This window comes from Sinocyclocheilus anshuiensis, unplaced genomic scaffold, assembly GCF_001515605.1.
Source record: "Sinocyclocheilus anshuiensis isolate Anshui unplaced genomic scaffold, SAMN03320099.WGS_v1.1 scaffold343, whole genome shotgun sequence".
Taxonomy (NCBI): domain Eukaryota; kingdom Metazoa; phylum Chordata; class Actinopteri; order Cypriniformes; family Cyprinidae; genus Sinocyclocheilus; species Sinocyclocheilus anshuiensis.
The window spans coordinates 399413-419649 of NW_015549598.1; the positions used below are offsets into that span (position 1 = coordinate 399413).

At 35.8% G+C, this 20237-nt stretch overlaps 1 protein-coding gene across 1 annotated transcript in view; it reads left to right on the forward strand.

The window, feature by feature from the left end:
• The window catches only part of LOC107658533 (leucine-rich repeat-containing protein 75B-like), a 21322-nt gene extending 4138 nt beyond the window's left edge, over positions 1-17184 (forward strand). Inside the window, exons 2-3 of the mRNA XM_016447124.1 lie at positions 2292-2443; positions 16030-17184. Of these exons, the coding sequence (XP_016302610.1) occupies positions 2292-2443; positions 16030-16603 (726 nt within the window). The 3' untranslated portion in view covers positions 16604-17184. The remainder of the gene's footprint in view (positions 1-2291; positions 2444-16029) is intronic.
• Positions 17185-20237: the final 3053 nt, after the last annotated feature.

Sequence of the window (20237 nt, forward strand, 5' to 3'; positions counted from 1 at the left end):
ACTTTGTAGAAAACGAAGCGTTTGAGAGAGGCGGGGCATAGAGGACCTACAATAATGTACAGTATTTTAAAAATAATGTGTTTTTTGAACATTAAAGCATGTCAACATATTCTGTTACACCAAATACACAAAATAATGATCTTTAAAAAAGCATCATATGACCCCTTTAAATTCAATAAATGATATATTTATTTTATAAATAATAATAAATGATTTTAAATTAAATTGAATTATTTATTTTATTTTAAAGTAATTTGCCCCCTTAAATAACTTCAAATAAGAAAGATGTCATTGCAATAATATATTTCAAAACAACATTAAATTCTGACAACAGTGTATCAAAAATCATCATCTTTTTTTGCTCGGATCACTGAAAATCTATACACAGGTGTCTCTGTTAACTGGAAAGCAGAACTCTGCAGCTGTGTGTGGTCTGTTTTTATGAGAGGTCTGTCTCTGGTTTAACGTCATCTACATGGGAACATTGTACCTTAGCTGAACTTCCCCAGCACTGCTTATAATACAGTATAATGTGTGTCTCACTACACCAGCAACTAATGAAGTTTTGAGTCCCAGGAGTCAGCTGGTGGGGATCCTCAATTGCAGCAGTTATTCATGATGGAAATCATGGGAAATATGGAAAGGCATTTTGATGAGCTTTTGTTTGTGCATATAGCACATAGATTTTGTTTTTCATTTAACTGTCTTACAATTGACAGTTTTTCATTAAACTGTGGCAGTTGCGCATTGAGCTATTGCTAATGTCTTAATGTTCAGTCCCTGATTGAAAGTCCACGTAAATCCTTCCGACAGTAAAACTCCCTCTGGAGCGCACGTCATCGAATGGACAGCGTCTTTATTAAGGGAGTTCAATAAAAGTAGTCTGATAATTGCTGTCACTCACTGCTACCAGAAACCAACTTACTATACATTAAAGATTCAACAAACGTCTTTGTTTTAAATTAATAGCCGTCAGGAGGCCACTAAGATGTACATGTTTATTTCCTGTCATTTCTTAGATTGATAGTACGAGCAAGTCGACTCCAGTCAATGGCTTTGCCCAGTCTTTTGTGTTTACCTGCCTCACTCACGTTGTTGTGCTTCAGCACTGATTAGATTTACTCAGCTCTGCTCTGGCCAATCCGTTTAAAGAGAGAGAGGCGAGCCAAAGCCTGTTTTGATGCAGAAATGGCTTCAAGCATGGTTGACCAAAGGTCTTGATATTGTTTTAAACCAACCTCTCACCCAGTAGTTCAACATGACATGAATAACTAAGACATTTTAACTGAACTCTCATCTTCATCTCAAGTTATATGCTAAGGAAGAGTACCACTCTTTGAAGCACTAATTGCTGCTTTTGAATCTAAAGTTTTTTAGGACCATTAAGATTATTTTAACAATATGACATTATTTTCATAACAATTAAGTACATTTCCCCATCAAATATTAATTTAATGTCTCCATACATTTCATTTTAGATTTTTTTTTCAATAGGATTTCCTTTTCAAATAAATTAATCAATACTGTTTTAAGCTAGGATTCATTAAATTGATCAAAAGTGACAGTAAAGATATTTATAATGTAACAAAAGATTTATATTTCAAATTAATGATGTTCTGTTAAAGAATTTATCAAAGAATAAAAAAACACAAAAATATTAAGCAGTACAACTATGTTAAACAATGATAATAATAACTCCAAATCAGCATATTAGAATGATTTCTGAAGGATCTTGTGACACTAAATGCTGGAGTAATGATGCTGAAAATTCAGCTTTGCATCACAGGAATACATTACATTTTAAATAATATCCCAATTGAAAAAGGTTATTTTAATTTGTAATAATATTTCACAATATTACTGTTCTTACTGTATTTCTGACCATATAAATGCAGCCTTGGTGAGCATAAGAGACTTATTCTAAAAACATAAAAAAATCTTACCAACCCCAAACTTGATACTGAAACTTTATAATGATTATTCTTGAAAACGTAATAGTTAAATAGCAGTGTCTTCTATCATACCATTTTATACAAGCAATAAACTGCTACCATGTTGTTGCCACATAACAGTGAATTTATCATGTTAACAAAGGTTTTAGGCTCTTGTGGCTTATTGCTTATTTAATGACACTAATCATAATCACTGACAGATTAACCTGAACAGTTTACCTCTCTGCAACCCTTGTAATAGCACTAGACATGGTAAACATTCAAGTTTTTTAGGTTCTCTGTCAGTGACCATAAGCCCTCAGATTGGTGCTTTATTTGGCAGCCCGTCTCCCAGAATAGCTCTTCATCACCCGCTTCTCCTCATTCTGGCTTTTTCAGGAGACTGATGCTCTCAAGTCCTCTGAGAAGATCTGCAGGCAGCTGATCTATCACCTGACCCCTCACTCCAAGTGGTGCAGACAGAACGTGCCCAGGAGGAAGTCTCAAGCTTGGTAAGAGTCTTGCATCTGTCCATCTGTCCCTTATCAGGATACACCTCCATAGCGAGGACAACAACTGACATCAGAGCTTAGAAAACTCTGCGCTGACAAATTGAAATACAGACAAGAAGAAAACAAGATTAGTCATTCCTGACATCGGCATAAGATGCTTAAACGGGTATGAAAGTTTAATTGGGTTAATGTTGAGCTGCTTCACTTACTTAATGGAACAGATCGCAGACAGTTCCATAATGACAATACTGTCATCATTTTCTCACACTCGCTATGCAAAACTATGGTTATTATAGTTAACTAAATCTAAAATGAAAACCATTTTTAAAAAATTGTTACTTGAAATTAAAATATTTTTTACAAATTATTTCAGCTATATATATATATATACTGTATATATATACATATATACAGAGTTCTGGCATGAAACTCTAGATGGCGCAGTCCGATGGATCTAACTCAATCTGACCTAATGACATCATTATCACATGGCACAGCTGATTGGTTCTCTCCTGTATTGGTAGCCAATGAGCTCGCTGCTCAACATTCAAATATATGACTAGTGCTTGCCGTAGCAGTTGCAGCTTGCTTCAGAAACCCTCCACCTTCCCCAGCTCCACCTGTATAGATCTGCTACGAGGTGATTCATGTATGCTATATGGGGGTTATTTCATGTATGTTATACTTGCAGCAGCAATATTTCTTACATGCTCACAGCAGCATGTTGTGGATGTATTGGCAGTAGCAAGTCTCTGTACTTGCTCTGCCACAGCAGCAGCAGCAGCGTAGCAGATCTATTCCGCCAAGACCAAATACATTAACATTGTCATGTAAATTACCATGCCAATCCCTCCAAGATTATATATATATAAATATATATATACGGCGACATTTTCATTTTAATTTAGTTTAACTTGATGTACTAAAAAACAAAAATTACAAAATACAACAAAAAACTAACACTAACTAAAATTTAAATGAAAACAGAAAATATAAAAATAAAAACAGATTCAAAATATTAATCAAAATAACTACTTATTATTAAAAATAACTACTTTTTTACCAGTTACTAAAATAACACTGCTGCTAAACACAAAAGATATTTTGAACAATGTCTCAGTGTTGTTGTTGTTTTTTTAATAAATACAATGAAAGTCAGTGGGGTCCCATGTTGTTTTAAACTCTATTGACTTTCATTGTATGGACAAAAAAAACAATGAGACTTTGTTCAAAATATCTTTGTTTGAGTGTAAGGAAGCATGATTTAAGGAAACAAAAGTAGAATCAGAATTGTTTAATTCATTATCAAACCCATCCCAAATCCACATCTTAATACTAAAGTTTTGAATGAGGATCTGACAATAAAAACAGGTAATATTTGTGAAATATTATTACAATTTATATTTTTATATATTTAAATCTCTGTTATATACAGATTTATATCTGTTTTCTATTTGAATATATTTTAAAATGTAATTTTTTTTTAAATTTTCAGCATCATTACACCAATCTTCAGTGTCACATGATTCTCCAGAAATCATTCTATTGTCATGTAAATTACCATGCCAATCCCTCCAAGATTATATATATATAAATATATATATACGGCGACATTTTCATTTTAATTTAGTTTAACTTGATGTACTAAAAAACAAAAATTACAAAATACAACAAAAAACTAACACTAACTAAAATTTAAATGAAAACAGAAAATATAAAAATAAAAACAGATTCAAAATATTAATCAAAATAACTACTTATTATTAAAAATAACTACTTTTTTACCAGTTACTAAAATAACACTGCTGCTAAACACAAAAGATATTTTGAACAATGTCTCAGTGTTGTTGTTGTTTTTTTAATAAATACAATGAAAGTCAGTGGGGTCCCATGTTGTTTTAAACTCTATTGACTTTCATTGTATGGACAAAAAAAACAATGAGACTTTGTTCAAAATATCTTTGTTTGAGTGTAAGGAAGCATGATTTAAGGAAACAAAAGTAGAATCAGAATTGTTTAATTCATTATCAAACCCATCCCAAATCCACATCTTAATACTAAAGTTTTGAATGAGGATCTGACAATAAAAACAGGTAATATTTGTGAAATATTATTACAATTTATATTTTTATATATTTAAATCTCTGTTATATACAGATTTATATCTGTTTTCTATTTGAATATATTTTAAAATGTAATTTTTTTTTAAATTTTCAGCATCATTACACCAATCTTCAGTGTCACATGATTCTCCAGAAATCATTCTGATTAGCTGCTCAAGAAACATTTCTTATTATCAATGTTGAAAATAGTTGTACTGCTTAATATTATTGTGGAAACCATGATCTTTTTTTTCAGAATTCTTTAATGAATAGAAAGTTACAAAGAAGAGCATTTATTAGAAATAGAAATCTTTGCAACATTATAAACAGTAGTATATGTGCTCACTTGGAGTCAAGCCCACAATGTTGGTGTTTTTAAGCACTGAGCTACCAGTCGAGCTACAAGAACCTACTGCAGTTTTTGTCTACTGATCCTGACACTTTCCATAATGTAAAATTGCAGAAGACGTTACCAGAGGTGCCTGCCACTTCCCAATCAAGGGATACAGCAAAGTCTTATTGCTACGACTCTTGATATCACCCCACATGATTGGCGTTTTGCCTCAAACGCGGACGGATGAATGTTTCTCTCAGATGATTTCTTTCATCAGATATCATGATTTCCCACCAAACAGCATACGAAACAAAGGAAACGTCATTCCCTCTGGGCGTTGGGCAGGTATGATGAGTAAGTCATTACGAAAGGGAAAGTCTTTTTAATGATATCCATGTTCTCTCCCCATCCCAGAGCAATTAACCCAGTTTGGGAGATTTCGACAGCTGCTATTTAGTTCCTCTGCTCCTTGTTTTATCACCAACTCATCTCCAAACAAGCCTGAACAATAACAAGCCATCATCGCCATCGCTCACGTAATTCGTGAACCTCTGCTCTTTCAGTCTCTGTAATGAAAGCCTAATCTGCAGAAATACCTCCTCCGTTTGTCTTGTCACACCCTCGGAGGTGGTCGTGAGGGAAAAGATTGAATGCTTAAGCGGAACAAGACGCCTGTTAGAGTGTGAAGATATTGTCAGGCCGATCGTTGTTCTATTTAAAGGGAACAAGAGGAGAGGAAAGATGCTGTGTTGCTGATGCTCTCGGCTTCTAAAGATGTCCCATCTTTCTTTCCTTTGTCTAATATTCTTTAGAAGAGCTTTCAGGCTCCTTTAAAGCACATAGATTTTTTTTCCAGCCTAGCACCTCTCCCAGAAAAGCTTTAAAGAGAGAGGTTAAGTGGCCGGAGGGGGAAACCTGAAAGACAGAGTATCAGAGAGACTCAAGTAGAGAGAGAGAGAGAGCTGAGAAAACTGTGTTTGTTAGCATCTGTGCTGCTAGAACCAGAGTCGAAGGGAAAGTTCATCCAAAAAGGGACATTCGGTCATTATTTACTCACCCTCATGGCGATCCACACCAATAGTTACTTTTTGAGTTTGTTTTTCCAAAAATGACTGTTAACAACTAAATGATTTATGAAAGTGGTCTGTGTGCTTTATTCCAAGCCTTAATGAATCTGTTCGATAGCTTTGTGTAAAATGTAACTTCTCCTCCAATTAGCTTTTGGATCTCATTCATAGCGGCACATGTGGCATCACTGAGCAACATGCAATATTCTCTGATGGGTGTTTTTGAGCATATTCCCTTCACAGTTTTGATAAATAAACTTACACTCTAGTGAATGCATTGTAGTTCATCACTGATCATAGATTAGTTATATATTATTTATAGTATATAAATATAGTTAATAGATATAGATAATTTTTTATAATATTATAATAATTTTATATACACATATATAATGTTTTATATATATTTATATAATAATATTATAATGCAATATGTCTATTTTATAGTTTTATATATAGTTATTTTTATGTTTTATATTTTTGTGTATATATAATACAGTTATTATAATTATATAATATATTAATCATTACAATTAATTCACACAGACAGTATATGATTAATTAAATATAATAATTATGGTAAAGATTTGTTAAAGTGTGTGTATGCAAATGTATATATATATATATATGTATATATATTGTGTATATTGTATATATTATATTTTATATGTAGTTATATATATATTATAATATATTATTTATAATATTTTAGACATAATATATTATTTATACAATAACATTATAATACAATATGTATACAGATTTAATAATTATAAATATTTTATATTTAATTATTTAAGCATTAATGAAAAATAATTAAATATACACATTTTTAATGTTACAAAATGTTATGAAAATATTGTGTGTGTGTGTGTGTGTGTATACATATATATGAGATAAATGAGATAAAAGTGTTTTGATTATTCATACTTGTATTATTCATTGCAGATCACGTCTCTCTGTTGTGTGCCTCTGTGAAGCCAGTGTTCTTTTGTGGTGTTTTTAAAGTCTGTTCTCGATTCCAGGCTAATCACCCACGTATTCTTGATAGCTCCTGGAAAAGCCCCTCGTGCGAGAGCATGAAACAGCACAGCGGCAGTTGTTATTTCATCAACCCAGCACTCCTGCAAGGCAATCGTTCGCCTCTCAGCCATAACGGCCTCCCAAACCAAATGGAATGATGAATCTGTTTAATAAAGCAGTCAGCAGGGGTGAAGATGAGCCAGCAGCGGCGCTCTGTGTAATTATCCCCTCTCGTATGGGGGTCTTGGCTCTGCTTCGGGGTCGCCCGTGACGTGTTGATGTAAAGTTTATTGGTGGAGCGTTTGCGTTCGCATTAAAAGCAGCGAGGAGTTGATATTTGTCAGCTAACATCCTCCTCATTCTGATAAGCATTATGTGGAGCGTGTTGGCTGCCTGCCACTGGGGTCAAACGTACACGACCCATCGCTGCCCTCGTCAGCAGAGAACCACAGTTAAGAGCATGATGGGTTGAGAATTCACGGCAGAGTGAGTCTGACCCAAATGAGGACCAGCGGATGGTCACGGTGGCCTATAAAACTGGCCTGTTTTGGCTGGTGCGTTAGATGACAGATTGAGCCGAACACATGTGGGGCAGCTTGGGTTTCAGCTTACATGATGCATGTGCCCACTGCTGGCGGACAGTAACCAGCGTGCTCACAGGCACATACGCGCACATGTCCACCTGAGAGTGGGTTGGCGTTTTAGCCCACATTTGAAGATGGTGTCAACCTGAGCAGAATGATGTGCATCCGATCTGTTCTGAGAGATCTGAAACGATCCCAGATTTTCCTGCAGCCATTTACTCACTGTGGCATCTTTTAGATTATGAGAAATACACTTTGAGTCCTTTGATCTTACAGTTTTGCTGTCCACTTGAATTTATCTTGTTTTTTGTGGAATATTTTATTTAATTTTTAAAAACAGGGTTTTTTTAGGGTGCTTAGATTTTTTGGTTTTGTTTTTTTTTTTACTGGAAAACAAGACTAAAAAGATGGATTAAAATGATTTCTGTAGTGTACACTCTAACCCTCATGTCTCTGCTGTTTACTCTCTAACCCCCCGACACCCACCCATTTCTGCTTCCTGACCTCCTTGTTGACCGTGTTTAAATGTGTTTGACCTACATATCGTGTGTCTGTTCAGCCCTGGAGAGCTGAGGTTAAGGTCATCAACAGGTCTGATTCATCTCTCCTGTTTCTCCCTTCACTCTCCGGTCGCCCTGCTTTTATTTAACAAACTGATGTTATCGCTCTGCTTTGTTCTCGTCCCCTTTGCCCTGGTTGAGGTGTAGAGCTACTTCACTTCACTCAATTTAATCCTATTAGATATGCCATTCTGCAAACACTACCTTGATAACAGTGTTAAGCGGGCATCCTTAAGCCTTATCCATGATAAATCGCCTGTTGAACCCCACATGGGGAACTTTTGGTACAGAACATTTAGCTTGTTGTAAATAACAGAACTATATAAAGACTGTTTTCAGCCTGACTGTCATCCTCGTCAGGCCTGTGTTGTTTGACTGTTGTAGACTATAGTAGCTTATTTCTGATTTGTAGTGGTATTTGGTTCCTTAAAAAGGAAGAAAATTATTTTTAGCTCTCTATATATATATATATACAGTATATATATATGTATATATGCGTGTGTGTGTGTGTGTTTGTATGTGTATATGTGTTTATTATTATAATAAATATATATATATATATCATATTTTAATATCGCGCATATGTGTGTGTGTGTGTGTGTGTGTGTGTGTGTGATTAAAATATAATATTATATATTTGTATATATAATAATAATAAAATTTTAATACTAATGTTTTTAAGGCATTGCAGTAATGAGAGTTTACGGGAAAATGTGTTTAATTGTCATGAAAATATGTTTATTTTTAATGTAATTAAATCATATTTAATGTAATGATGGTACAGTCAAAAAGTGTTTATTATTTAAGTATATTTTTATAATATATTTTATGTTATGTATTTTATTTTATAGCGAAACCACGTGCTTTTTGTAAGACATGGAAGTCTGTTTAACAGAAATATTGATAGGCATTCAAAAAGATAAGTTACAGTATTAGCATGAATACAAACAAGAGCCATAAAGTCTCTGCCTCATGTTGAAAAGATGCATTTGCCCTCCAAACGCTTTGATTAGCATAAACATCACATCACTGTTTGTAACCTTGGCAGAAACCAGGCAAATTTGCTGACACATAAGTTCCCAGAGGGCTGACGCATTAAAAACGCTGAGCAGACAGTCGGCGCCAATCCGCCGTATAGTAGCAGAGCTCAAACTGGCTATCAGCCGCTGGGGTGCATCCCTTCTGAAGTAATACATTTTAATGCTGTTTCTGCATTTTGCAATGACTCTGCTGGCTGGGTGCCCGCCATGCTACTGTTATATAATCCATCACTTCCTTGCAGACAGGCCTTTCCAATAACTCAACTGTCACAGCCTTATACAAGCAGATAGAAAGGAGGTGCAGGCATTAGACTCATGGTAACAAATGCATACAAGCATGTAGCATTAGCGGCGAGCAGGGTTTGAGCTTGATCTCTGCAAACCACTGCGCTGATGTGCTTTAGCAGAGCTTTGAAGTGTCTTTTTTTGAAGGGTTTCTGCAGATATGAAGGGAGCAGTGCTTCTCATCAGCCATTTTAGGAGCACCGTGCTATCACACACATCATGTGCTATTATCATCATAATAATTATTACTATCATTACTCTTGCCCTGCGCTCTTATCAAAGGGGAGCTCTTTCAATGGCTACAAATATAACACTACACTACTACACTTCTAAAACGGGCAAGGGTATGTTTTATAATCCGATTCAAATTGTGCATAATTAGACAAACCTTTCATCAAAATTACTGCGCCATTGAAAGCACCCCACGATTATCCTGGAAATGGGTCTTCCATGGAGATTCTAGGAACGATCAGTTTGATAAGTAATATGAAATGCATAAACCTTGTTTATGAACTTTTATATGAACTTTTAACTTGTATATCTTTTCTGCTTTATCTAGATTACTTCTTATATGCTTTTTAATCCATTTTTCTCACATTAGCAAGTACCATGTATTGTCCACTGGTGTAGTTGGTTAAGCTAATTTTTGATAAATGACATTTTTCAGTATTTTTATGGTATCACAGTAATGAGAAAATGTCTTTAATCACTAAAAAAAAATTGTTTTTAATTAAATAAAAACAAATATATATATAATGTTTTTATTTATTCATCATTGTTCATTTACATTATATTTATTTATTTTCTTTATGAAAATATGATTTGTTATTTTTTCTTTGGATTTTGCGGTTAAATGTGAATAATAATAATTTTTTAATAATATGTAAATTATGTATTTTATTTATTTTGCATTTTTTAAAGTATTACAGTAATGAGTATTTATATGAAATGTGTTTAATCGTCTTGAAAATAACATCACAATAAAAAAATCTTAATATAATGGGATTTATGCAATATATATATATATATATATATATATATATATAGGGATTTTCACTCATTAACATAGTACGGAAAAAAATAGCATCATTTATCATGGTGATTTTCTGATTTCATTATTTATTTATTTTACAATATTACAGTAATGTTAATTTAAAGGAAAATATGTTTCATTGTCTTGAAATGAATGCCACAATATAAAAGAATCATGGCTTAACTGTCTTTATGCAAAATATAATTTCTTAATTTTTTTTTAATTTTGAACCTGTTCCTCCTGCTGCTCAAATGCACGTAGGTGAAACCCCATGGAGAGGCACCGATGTCCCGAGATTCCTCTTGTTGGAGGGATCTCACATGTGATAGTGTGATTGTGTTGATTGAGTGTTGCCATGTGTGTTAAGCAGGATTAACTGCTCCAGGAACTGGCACTACTTCAGTCTGACACTCACCGTTAAGCCTACAGTGGCCTTCTGATGGCTAATTAAAGCAGGGTGACATCAACTCACAGTGCCACACAACAAGCAAGAGGTGGGATGATTGAGAGATTGAGGGCAATGGGGGCTGTTTATGGTAGATGAGCTTTGTATGACAGGCCAGTATCTTACATGATAACTTTTAGTAAACATCCCTGGATATCCTCAGCTATGCTGTGACTGAAACATAAACTAAAGCCCACAGTTCTGTTTACGCACTCTTTTGATTGAACAAGTCTTGGCACCAAATAAGAATCATCAAGTGTCAATTAATTTCATAGCGTAGGTCCTGTGTATTTGCATCATAACTGGCTTGTATAAATTCATTAATCAGTTAAATCAGATATGTAGAGTGTTTTCCTGCAGGGAAATTTGCATGCTGTGTATAATTTCAATTAAAGAGCTCTTTTTGTGTGATTCAATAATAGTTCACCTCATTTACAACTCCACGATTTTAAATTCTAACTAATAAAAAGGTTTAGACCGAAAACAAACTTGTTTTAAGTTTTGTTTTTATGCGCATGTATGTATATGTGTGACTACATGTATTTGTATATGTGACCCTGGACCACAAAACCAGTCATAAGGGTCAATTTTTCGAAATTGAGATTTATACATCATATGAAAGCTGAATAAATAAGCTTTCCAATGATGTATGGTTTGTTAGGATAGGACAATATTTGGCCGAGATACAACTATTTGAAAAATGGAATCTGAGGGAGCAAAAAAATCTAAATATTGAGAAAATCGCCTTTAAAGTTGTCCAAATGAATTCTTAGCAATGCATATTACTAATCAAAAGTTAAGTTTTACTATATTTACAGTTGGAAATTTACAAAATATCTTCATGGAACATGATCTTTACTTAATATCCTAATGATTTTTATCATAAAAGAAAAATCAATAATTTTGACCCATACAATGTATTTTTGGCTATTGCTACAAATATGCCCCAGCGACTTAAGACTGGTTTTGTGGTCCAGGGTCACATATATGGAGAGAGAACCCTGGCAGCGCAAAGCTTTTATACTGAGTTTTCTGTCTACTATCCACATTGATATATAGCCTCGACTATATCCCACCAGTACTGAAATGAGATTAGCCAACTGGAAAGTCATTGTTCTGTGCAGTGCACATTTAAGATGGCTGGGAAAATGTGTATGTATGTGGCACTGAAGAGAGACAAAACCTGATTACTACTCGCAGAAGGCTCACAGAATGACCATAAACATCATCCCAGAGGAGATTGAGAGCCCATGGAGAAGAGGGAGAGATCTAAAAATCTGACTTAGACTGTCCATTCGGCGCATCGCATCACATCACATCACATCGCCCCTTTAAATCTAAATAAATTCTCAGAGACATAAGTTTATATAGAGCCTATGTCAAAGTGTCAGTATGGGGCAATATTAATGCAAATGGGCCTTCAAACCTACCACGTCGTCAGGGCTTCAGAAATCATCTGAAGAGAGTTTTGACAACGTTATTTTGAGGCATGGTGGCATGGTATGTAGATCTGCACTGACAGGTTTTTGAAAAGACTTTACCCACAAGTCCGTGTGTGTTGAGAAGCGCTACTGAAGCTGTGCATCTCAGGTTTGCTTAGTCGACCAATTTTACCTCGCAGAAGACGCAATGTATATCTTTAGCAAATTAAACCAAGTGTTTAGTGGAAATGAAGGTATAATAGTGAAATAATAGTACTAGGGCTGTCAATTTAATGTTAATGTAGTGCAATTAACTTTTTGTAATGATATTGCCTGCCACCATAATTCAATTAGTTTTAAATGTCTTATTTTGGGTCTTTTCTCAGCAATTATTGATGCATGTGATTCATTTGATTAATATTCATCTTGTCATGTAATTAATTGGTAAAATTCATCAGAATGTGTCATATGTAACAGCCTTCTATGTTTTAATGCTTTCTTTGTAGTATCTAGCTGTTTTTGAGATTACATTTGATAGGCCATGTAAGCTCTTGGAGAAAACATGTCAATATCCCAAAGGGCAGAGTGGATGAACAATGTAATTAGAGCCAGCAGATCTCTCGTTAAGCAGGTCAAGTTCCTCCATGGATTCTAGATTGTTCCACAGTTAATTTAATCAATGCATTGATTGGTTTTGTCTACTGAACATACATATGACCCTGGAAATCACCTTTCAAATTTCATCATTTCCCCTTCATGAAAGATATTTAGATATTTAATGGAAAATAGGAGATAATACTAATAATACTGCAGTGTATCAAAACTGCCAAACATAACCAGCCAAAATATGTTACCATGACGTTCTTAGAAGTACCATTTAAATACCATGGTTTATTAATTTAATGCTTTGGCATATCTCACTGTATGTATAGCCCTGCCACATTACTTAAAATTCAGTCTTAAATGGTTTATTCCTGATGATCAACAATGTCAGGAGATCTTGTTAAAAATGTCCCTGAGATAAAGGGTGCATGATCTCGAGTCTAATCCAGGATTAGCACTGCCATGTTACCTTGCAGATGGGCACCCAGTTCTGGATTGCAGTCTGCTACCTACCCCATCCATTCCACCCCATCCCACCAACTCCAGGAGCTCTCGGCACCCTTCCTCACGACTATGACACCAACACACAGTGTTGTTTTTGAAAAGGGCTGATCTGTGCATTTTGTTTGGCTGGACCCATGGCTCCTACGCAGAAAAGTGCTAACGGCGTGCCTTAATCCAATCAGACAAGCCCAAACTCAGAACAATAGAGCACACGGCGTAGGAAGTCCAAATCCTGCAGTCACAGCAAAAGCCCCTCTGAATGTAATGCTACCATGCAAAGCAGAGGAGAAGCAGATGGACTTTCCCCGCTGCAGGGGGGGGTGCTGCAGGGTGATTGAAGGAGGGAGCTGCATTGCTGTTCAGTTGTCAGCTCTCTAATTTAAAGCGTAGTTAGTGCACAAGGAGCCGTTGCTCACGCATGGGAGTCTTTATTACTACCCATATATTCAGTATATTTTGTGTCACTGTAATGCAAAGAACTGGTCTGTCTTGCATAAATATGGAAGACAAGCTGATTTACAATTATTTTCAGGAACTGGCAACCTTTCCCCCTGGCCACTGTGTCATTCACTTCTTCATCTGCAGACCAGTTAATGGGGGAGCTGCAGTTGCAGTACCTCAGAGCAAACCGCACACAATTGCAAACATCTCCGTCAGCCCGAGTTGCCACAATTTTCAGTTTTTTGTTGTGTGCACTCATTTCTTCTGACAGCTCTGACTTGCTTGTCAACGTGACTGCTCTGGGCAAGAACAATGACTGATTGAACCCTATCCTTACATCCAATTTCCATGTTTCTCTCCTTTTTTTATGAGTCTACGAGATAATCTAATCTAAAACCCACAGCATTGAGCATGACTCGATGCTTTGAAATAAGCTTTCAACTGAGTGGCCATTTTTGTTGCTCTGGCTTTGCATGTATGGATATGCGGAGGACAGGCTTGATTGGTGACAGGGGGAAATGCAGGCGCTGTGCATGCATAGTCTCTGCACATCACAGCAGCATTGGTCATCATTGTTAGAAACAGTTGCCAGAGTTAGATTTAAATTGCCTGTCACTTTCTGGCCTTTATCTGAGAAAAAAAAAATCTGGTTAAGTCACATGGATTTGAGATTGAATGATGACTGATGTTTGAATGGCTAATATGTTTTATGGGAATCAAGTCAACTGTAACATACTGTCATATATTTAATGTACTGTAATAATTGTTAGAAAAGTGTAGGTGTGTTTTTGCTTGTATGTCTAAGGCTGATTTTCATAAAGAGACTTAAAGTACATTTGCTACATTGAACAGTCCCCCTTGAGCAATGTGGTTTCAAGTGAATGCAAAATGAGGAATTACCCCAGCACCAAAGAAAACCATGAGACCTGCAACCATGTGGATGGCAAAAATGCAACAAGTGGCAATAAAGCTTGCTGTTGCATTGGAATCGAACCCAGGTCTCCGGTGCTGAAGGCAAAAATTCTAACACTGAACAACCAATGCTTATTACGGCTATTTATGAGTTGCCTCACCGGGATTTTATAGGCCTGTATTAGAAAGTGTGAAATTTGTCTTTAAAATAAATGTTTGCATTGGCCGGGAATTGAACCCCTGGTCTGGAGGGCCAGGAAAGAATTCTACCACTGAACCACCAATGCTTATTTGGGATATTTTTCTGATGCATCACCGGGATTTTACAGGCCTGTTTTAGAAAGTGTGAAATTTGTCTTTAAAAGTGTTATTTGCATTGGCCGGGAGTCGAACCCGGGCCTCCCGTTAGCTAAACAACCCTAAACCCTTTCCCATTCATTCTCAATGGTAGTGCTAAACCATACGGATGCAATATTCTCTTGGCCACTAATGCCCTCGTGGGGCTCTTCCGTGTTTTGGCACCCCGGGAAGTTTGAATTTGCCATTTTTCCCCCGCATGGCAGCAGGCGAGAATTCTACCACTGAACCACAAATGCTTGTGAGACTGTGCTGGTGTTTTGTGTTGCCTGACTGGGATTTTACAGGCCTGTTTTAGAACGTATGAAAGTTTTGTCCTAAAAGGATTCTTTTGTATTGATCTGTAAAGAGAAAGTGTAAAATGTATCCTTAAAAGTCTCTTTTCAACCACCAATGCATAAGGTTTTTATTTATTTTATATTATTTTATTGATTTCTTTTTTTAGAGGTTGTCTCACTGTATCTGTATAGGTCTGTTCTAGAACCCTTGAAAGTCTTGGCCTCAAAAAGCAACTTACATTGGATGAAAATAAATAATACCATGGTCTTGTGAGTGTATGTGACTGTAGTCACTTAAGCTATACCCCCCTCACAGTTGGCACACCAGTGTTCTACACCAAAAAAACTTATCTGAAATGTCATCTGAAACAGAAAAAGAAGCAAACGAAAAGAATGGATATATTGCATAGCATTGCTATTTAAAATTACTCTAAAATGCTCTCTCAAATGACCACATTATTCTGTAATAACGTGTAAGTAAATAATAGAATAAAAATGTCACATTTATTTTTTATATCATGACTGACATGATAATATTATAAACATGGTAATTTAATGTGTTAAAATGCTAACACCGTTTTTTTTTTTCTTTCACAGTCTTAAAACTACACTGAAAAAGAAATTAACAAATGATATCGTGGATCTGTCTGCTATCCCCCTCTCTGGCCGTGATCTGCATCGTGTGGCATACTACCTTCAGAACAATGGTTCATCTGTGACGGCAGTGGATATCAGCTTCACAGAGCTCCAAGATGAGAGCTTGCGACTTCTTTTACCATTCTTAGGAGTGCTACCCAAACTCACCACACTTGCAATCAACGGTAACCGACTGACTCTAGCTATCCTAAAAGACCTGATAGAGGTGGTTAAGGACCCCAAAAAGTTTCCCAGTTTGGCCTGGGTGGATCTGGGCAACAATGTGGACATCTTTACTGTGCCTCAGCCGTTGCTGGTCGCCCTACGCAGACGCTTTGGAATGAGAAGCAGCCTACCTACCATCTACGAAAACAGTGAGGGTCAAGGCAGCAGCTACTTCCTAGAGACTTCTATTGAGGAAATCAGTGTGTTTGAGGAGGAAGAGGAGGACGAAGAGGATGAGCTGGAAGACCATCTGGTGCTGGAGCCCTGGAGTGTAGAAGAGAAAAATACATTGCATTACTGTGAAAGGTGATGGACTCTACTGTTCCTTGTGGTATTGTTCTTTTGTTATTCTAACACTCCAAATAAAGGTTCAGTGTATCAACATTGTAAAAGCATTAAGCACCCATTTGCCACAAAACCTAAATGGAGTGCCATGAGACAAAAAATGGTTATGTAAAGTTGGTTCATGGAGGGAGGAAGAAGGGTCAGGACCTGTTCCTCACTCCCACAGACTTTATTCTTTAGTCCAGTTGCTGCAGAAAGCACCAGTGAATCTGTTGTTTGCAACATTAAATTCAAATTTAGGGCCAAATACTAACTGACCACATATAAAATAACAGAACAAGACAAATTTGTAAGACATAAAACAACTACCACCCACATCAGCAACTTTCAAGCTTCTGATGTGAAACTTTCATGTTTGGCTTGTGAGAGATATAGCCAAATGCTCCCCTCTGAGAAAGCTTTTGTCCAGGGTAGATTCGCCTCAATTAGACAAGCACTGAGAGCAAGGAGAGGTGAGAGAAGAGAGAAAAAAGGCTGCTAGAGTGCCTTCGGGCTAGAAGAGATACTGATGTCTGTGTGTTTGCATGTGTGTGTGTGTGTGTGTGTGTGTGTGTGTGTGTGAGCTCATTAAACAGGACACACAGGCAGCTGAGAGAACAATGCCACACAACCGACATGGTTATTTTTCATTAAATCGCATCCAGGCTGTAACAAGGAATGACATTATAAGACACATATACAGCTGGCAATGCTTCGTCAGCGCAAAAAACATGTTTGTAGTGTCAGTGAAATTGATTTCAGTGTTTTTATAGAAAAAATTAGTTTGGTTCATGTCAGTATTTTATATTTTTTAAACAAATTTGATGTTACAGAGTTCATTTATTAATTATTAATGCTGTGTGTGCGCAAATGCACAAGTGTTTGACAGTAAATGTGACCTTTTGAGTTGTTTTATGATGCCCTTTGCTCCACAGGTGGTTTTTCCTTTACAGACGCGTGTCTGATTTACACTTTACGTGACAGGCTTTTCTAGTTGGCTGGTCATCTCCAGGTTTTTTTTTTTTTTTTTATGTTTATGACTCCAGTGTCTAAATTTTCATTGTAGTTCAAAGATAATGTGTTCAGTTCTTCTAGTATAAATGTCACAAACAGTGTGACTCTTAATAGCTTCGAGCACCTGGATGTTCTTTTCCTTTCTGTTTTATAATAAACACTAATGAATGATTGTTCTTGCTGTGTGAAATAAACTCTGTTTGTAAAAAGACTGGACTCCATTGTGTTTGAGATGACAGCTCCTTTTTTAAGGAGCTGCATTTGCATTTGCTTTTGAGATACAGGCTGGACAGGAATATAACCTGTTTTTTTACCTGCCAGATGTGTTTTTCTCTTATTTGTTTCCCAGAATTAATGTACAGTAAGTAAGTCAGCAGTACTGTCACTACGTATTGGGATATATAAATAACTTTCTTACTTGATGAATATGATGTGGGAGTCTCTTACAAAAATGGTAAAACCATGGTTTCCATACTCATGATATTTACTGTATATGGTATATTTAAAAATATATAAGTGTCTGCTTTATATTCAAAAACATGGTATTACCACAGTATTTTATCTAGTGAGTATATGCTTTCCAGTCTGTTGTGCTAGCCCGTGCAAAACAAAAGGCTCTTTTTGATGAGGGTTTCTTCCTCTCTTCATTTCTCATCCTGGTGTGATCAATACTGAAGGTTTCTCAGTGTCTCTGTTTGCTTGATGAGAACAGTGCTCTGTGTTAGCAGACAGCACTTTCTTAATGAGACTCTATAAGTCATTTCAACAGCTGGCAGCTTTCACATGCAGCCGCTGGATCTCCACACCGCATACAGAGCTCTAATTCACTAATGTAGCATTCTCATTCTCATTTTATTTTTTATTTTTTTTAACATACAATCAATAACTTCTTCTTCTTATACTGCTGTATAGGATTGTTTTATTCATATAGCTCCTTAATCATATTCTATAACAACAGAACAATGATAAATAAGTATCTAAATTCAAAAAGCTTGTTCAAAAAATAACAAAACTGGAAATGGTTATATTTGTTTTGAAGCAAAATGAGGCAAGATTGTTACCCCTTCGTAATTAATTTCATTAATCATTCATGCATCATATGGTTAAGTAGATTAATGGCAGTTCGAATTTATAGAGAGGCGATTTAAATGAAAATATTATACTTTTTTTTTTTTTTTTTTAATTTGGTGTTAAACTCTCATATGTAGTAGGTTTGGATTAGTTCACTGGTTTAAATAACCCTGAAAAAGTCAATGACCTTTGATGCGTTCAACTCCCTAACTGCACAGGAAACAGCAGCTTGAGTCGTCTGAAGTGCAGATGCACCGTATGATTGACGAGAGTTCATTGCCCTTTGTAAACTGTGCTTTGAGACATAAGTTAGAGCATTTGTGGTTGATTTGCTCCAGGTGTTTGCTATTTGACTTGCTTGAAATTACCTTGGTTGGAAAATTCAGCTTTTTTTGGTCAAGGCCTGTCTCTGGGGTGCATTTCTCTATCAGTGACTGTGTCAGTGTCTTCTGGTTTTACTTGCACCTTTTAGGGGCTTAATAAAAACAACTCATGAAACCCAAATCTTAATGACATCAGGGAATTTCGGCATGAAACATTGCATGCAAGTTGTAGTGTTCCTGGAAGACCAGAAAAGTTCTGGGAAAAAATGTAGCTAGACTGGTTACTGGTTAATGCAGCTAGACTGATTGCTATTTCCTGTAACATACACTGTGTCATTCTGTTTATTCAGACACAACATGTGCACATGAGGTTTGAATTTACACTGTGAATTACTATGTTTACTGTAATAGCAGGCCTAAGTTACTAATGATTACATTAAAATGTAATGATTAAATTAAAATTAATTTAAATACATAAAACACTGAAATTAGATTCATATTAATAATGGAAAAACTTTTCAATGAATGCAAAAACATTTCAATTAAAAAGCACAAGTTTCGTTTTTGAGACAAATATTAAGTATATATGTAAAATATGGCTATATTTAAGGTACTTACAGTAGCCTCAATAAGAGAGTAAACTATTATTTCCATTGCATTTTGCTTCAGGAATTAAAATCAGTCTATTAAAAACACTATCAAAATCCTTTATCCTGTCATTTACAGAGGTTCATGAATGTTTTAGGTAACTTTTGACTGATCAGTAATTGTAAAAAGCCTGTTTCCAGCTTACCACCCATCCTTCCATTCATTAATTCAGTTTCTATTTACAGCAAAACTCACAGTTTGGCTACTGAAGGTTCACGTTTTATGGTCAATGTCGCCCCCAATTGGACAACGGTTTGAATTGCTTTAACATGCAAAGGACCTAGAAAAAGAAAATATTTTAAAAGACTGTAAATAAAGATTACAACATCCATACATACATACATAAATGTCTTTTAGAAGTATATCGTTTTGTAGTTTTTCAGTTAAAGTCAGTTCATCGTTGATTCAGTGATGTCATCTTCCAGCTCAGTTCAGTTCTCTTCCAATAGTGCAATCAAGTCAATATTTTGCCTGAAATTGTGTTCCCAACTAAGCAAGCCAAAGGTGACAGTGGCAGGGAACCAAAACTCCATCAGTGACAGAAACGGAGAAAAAAGTTCTCCT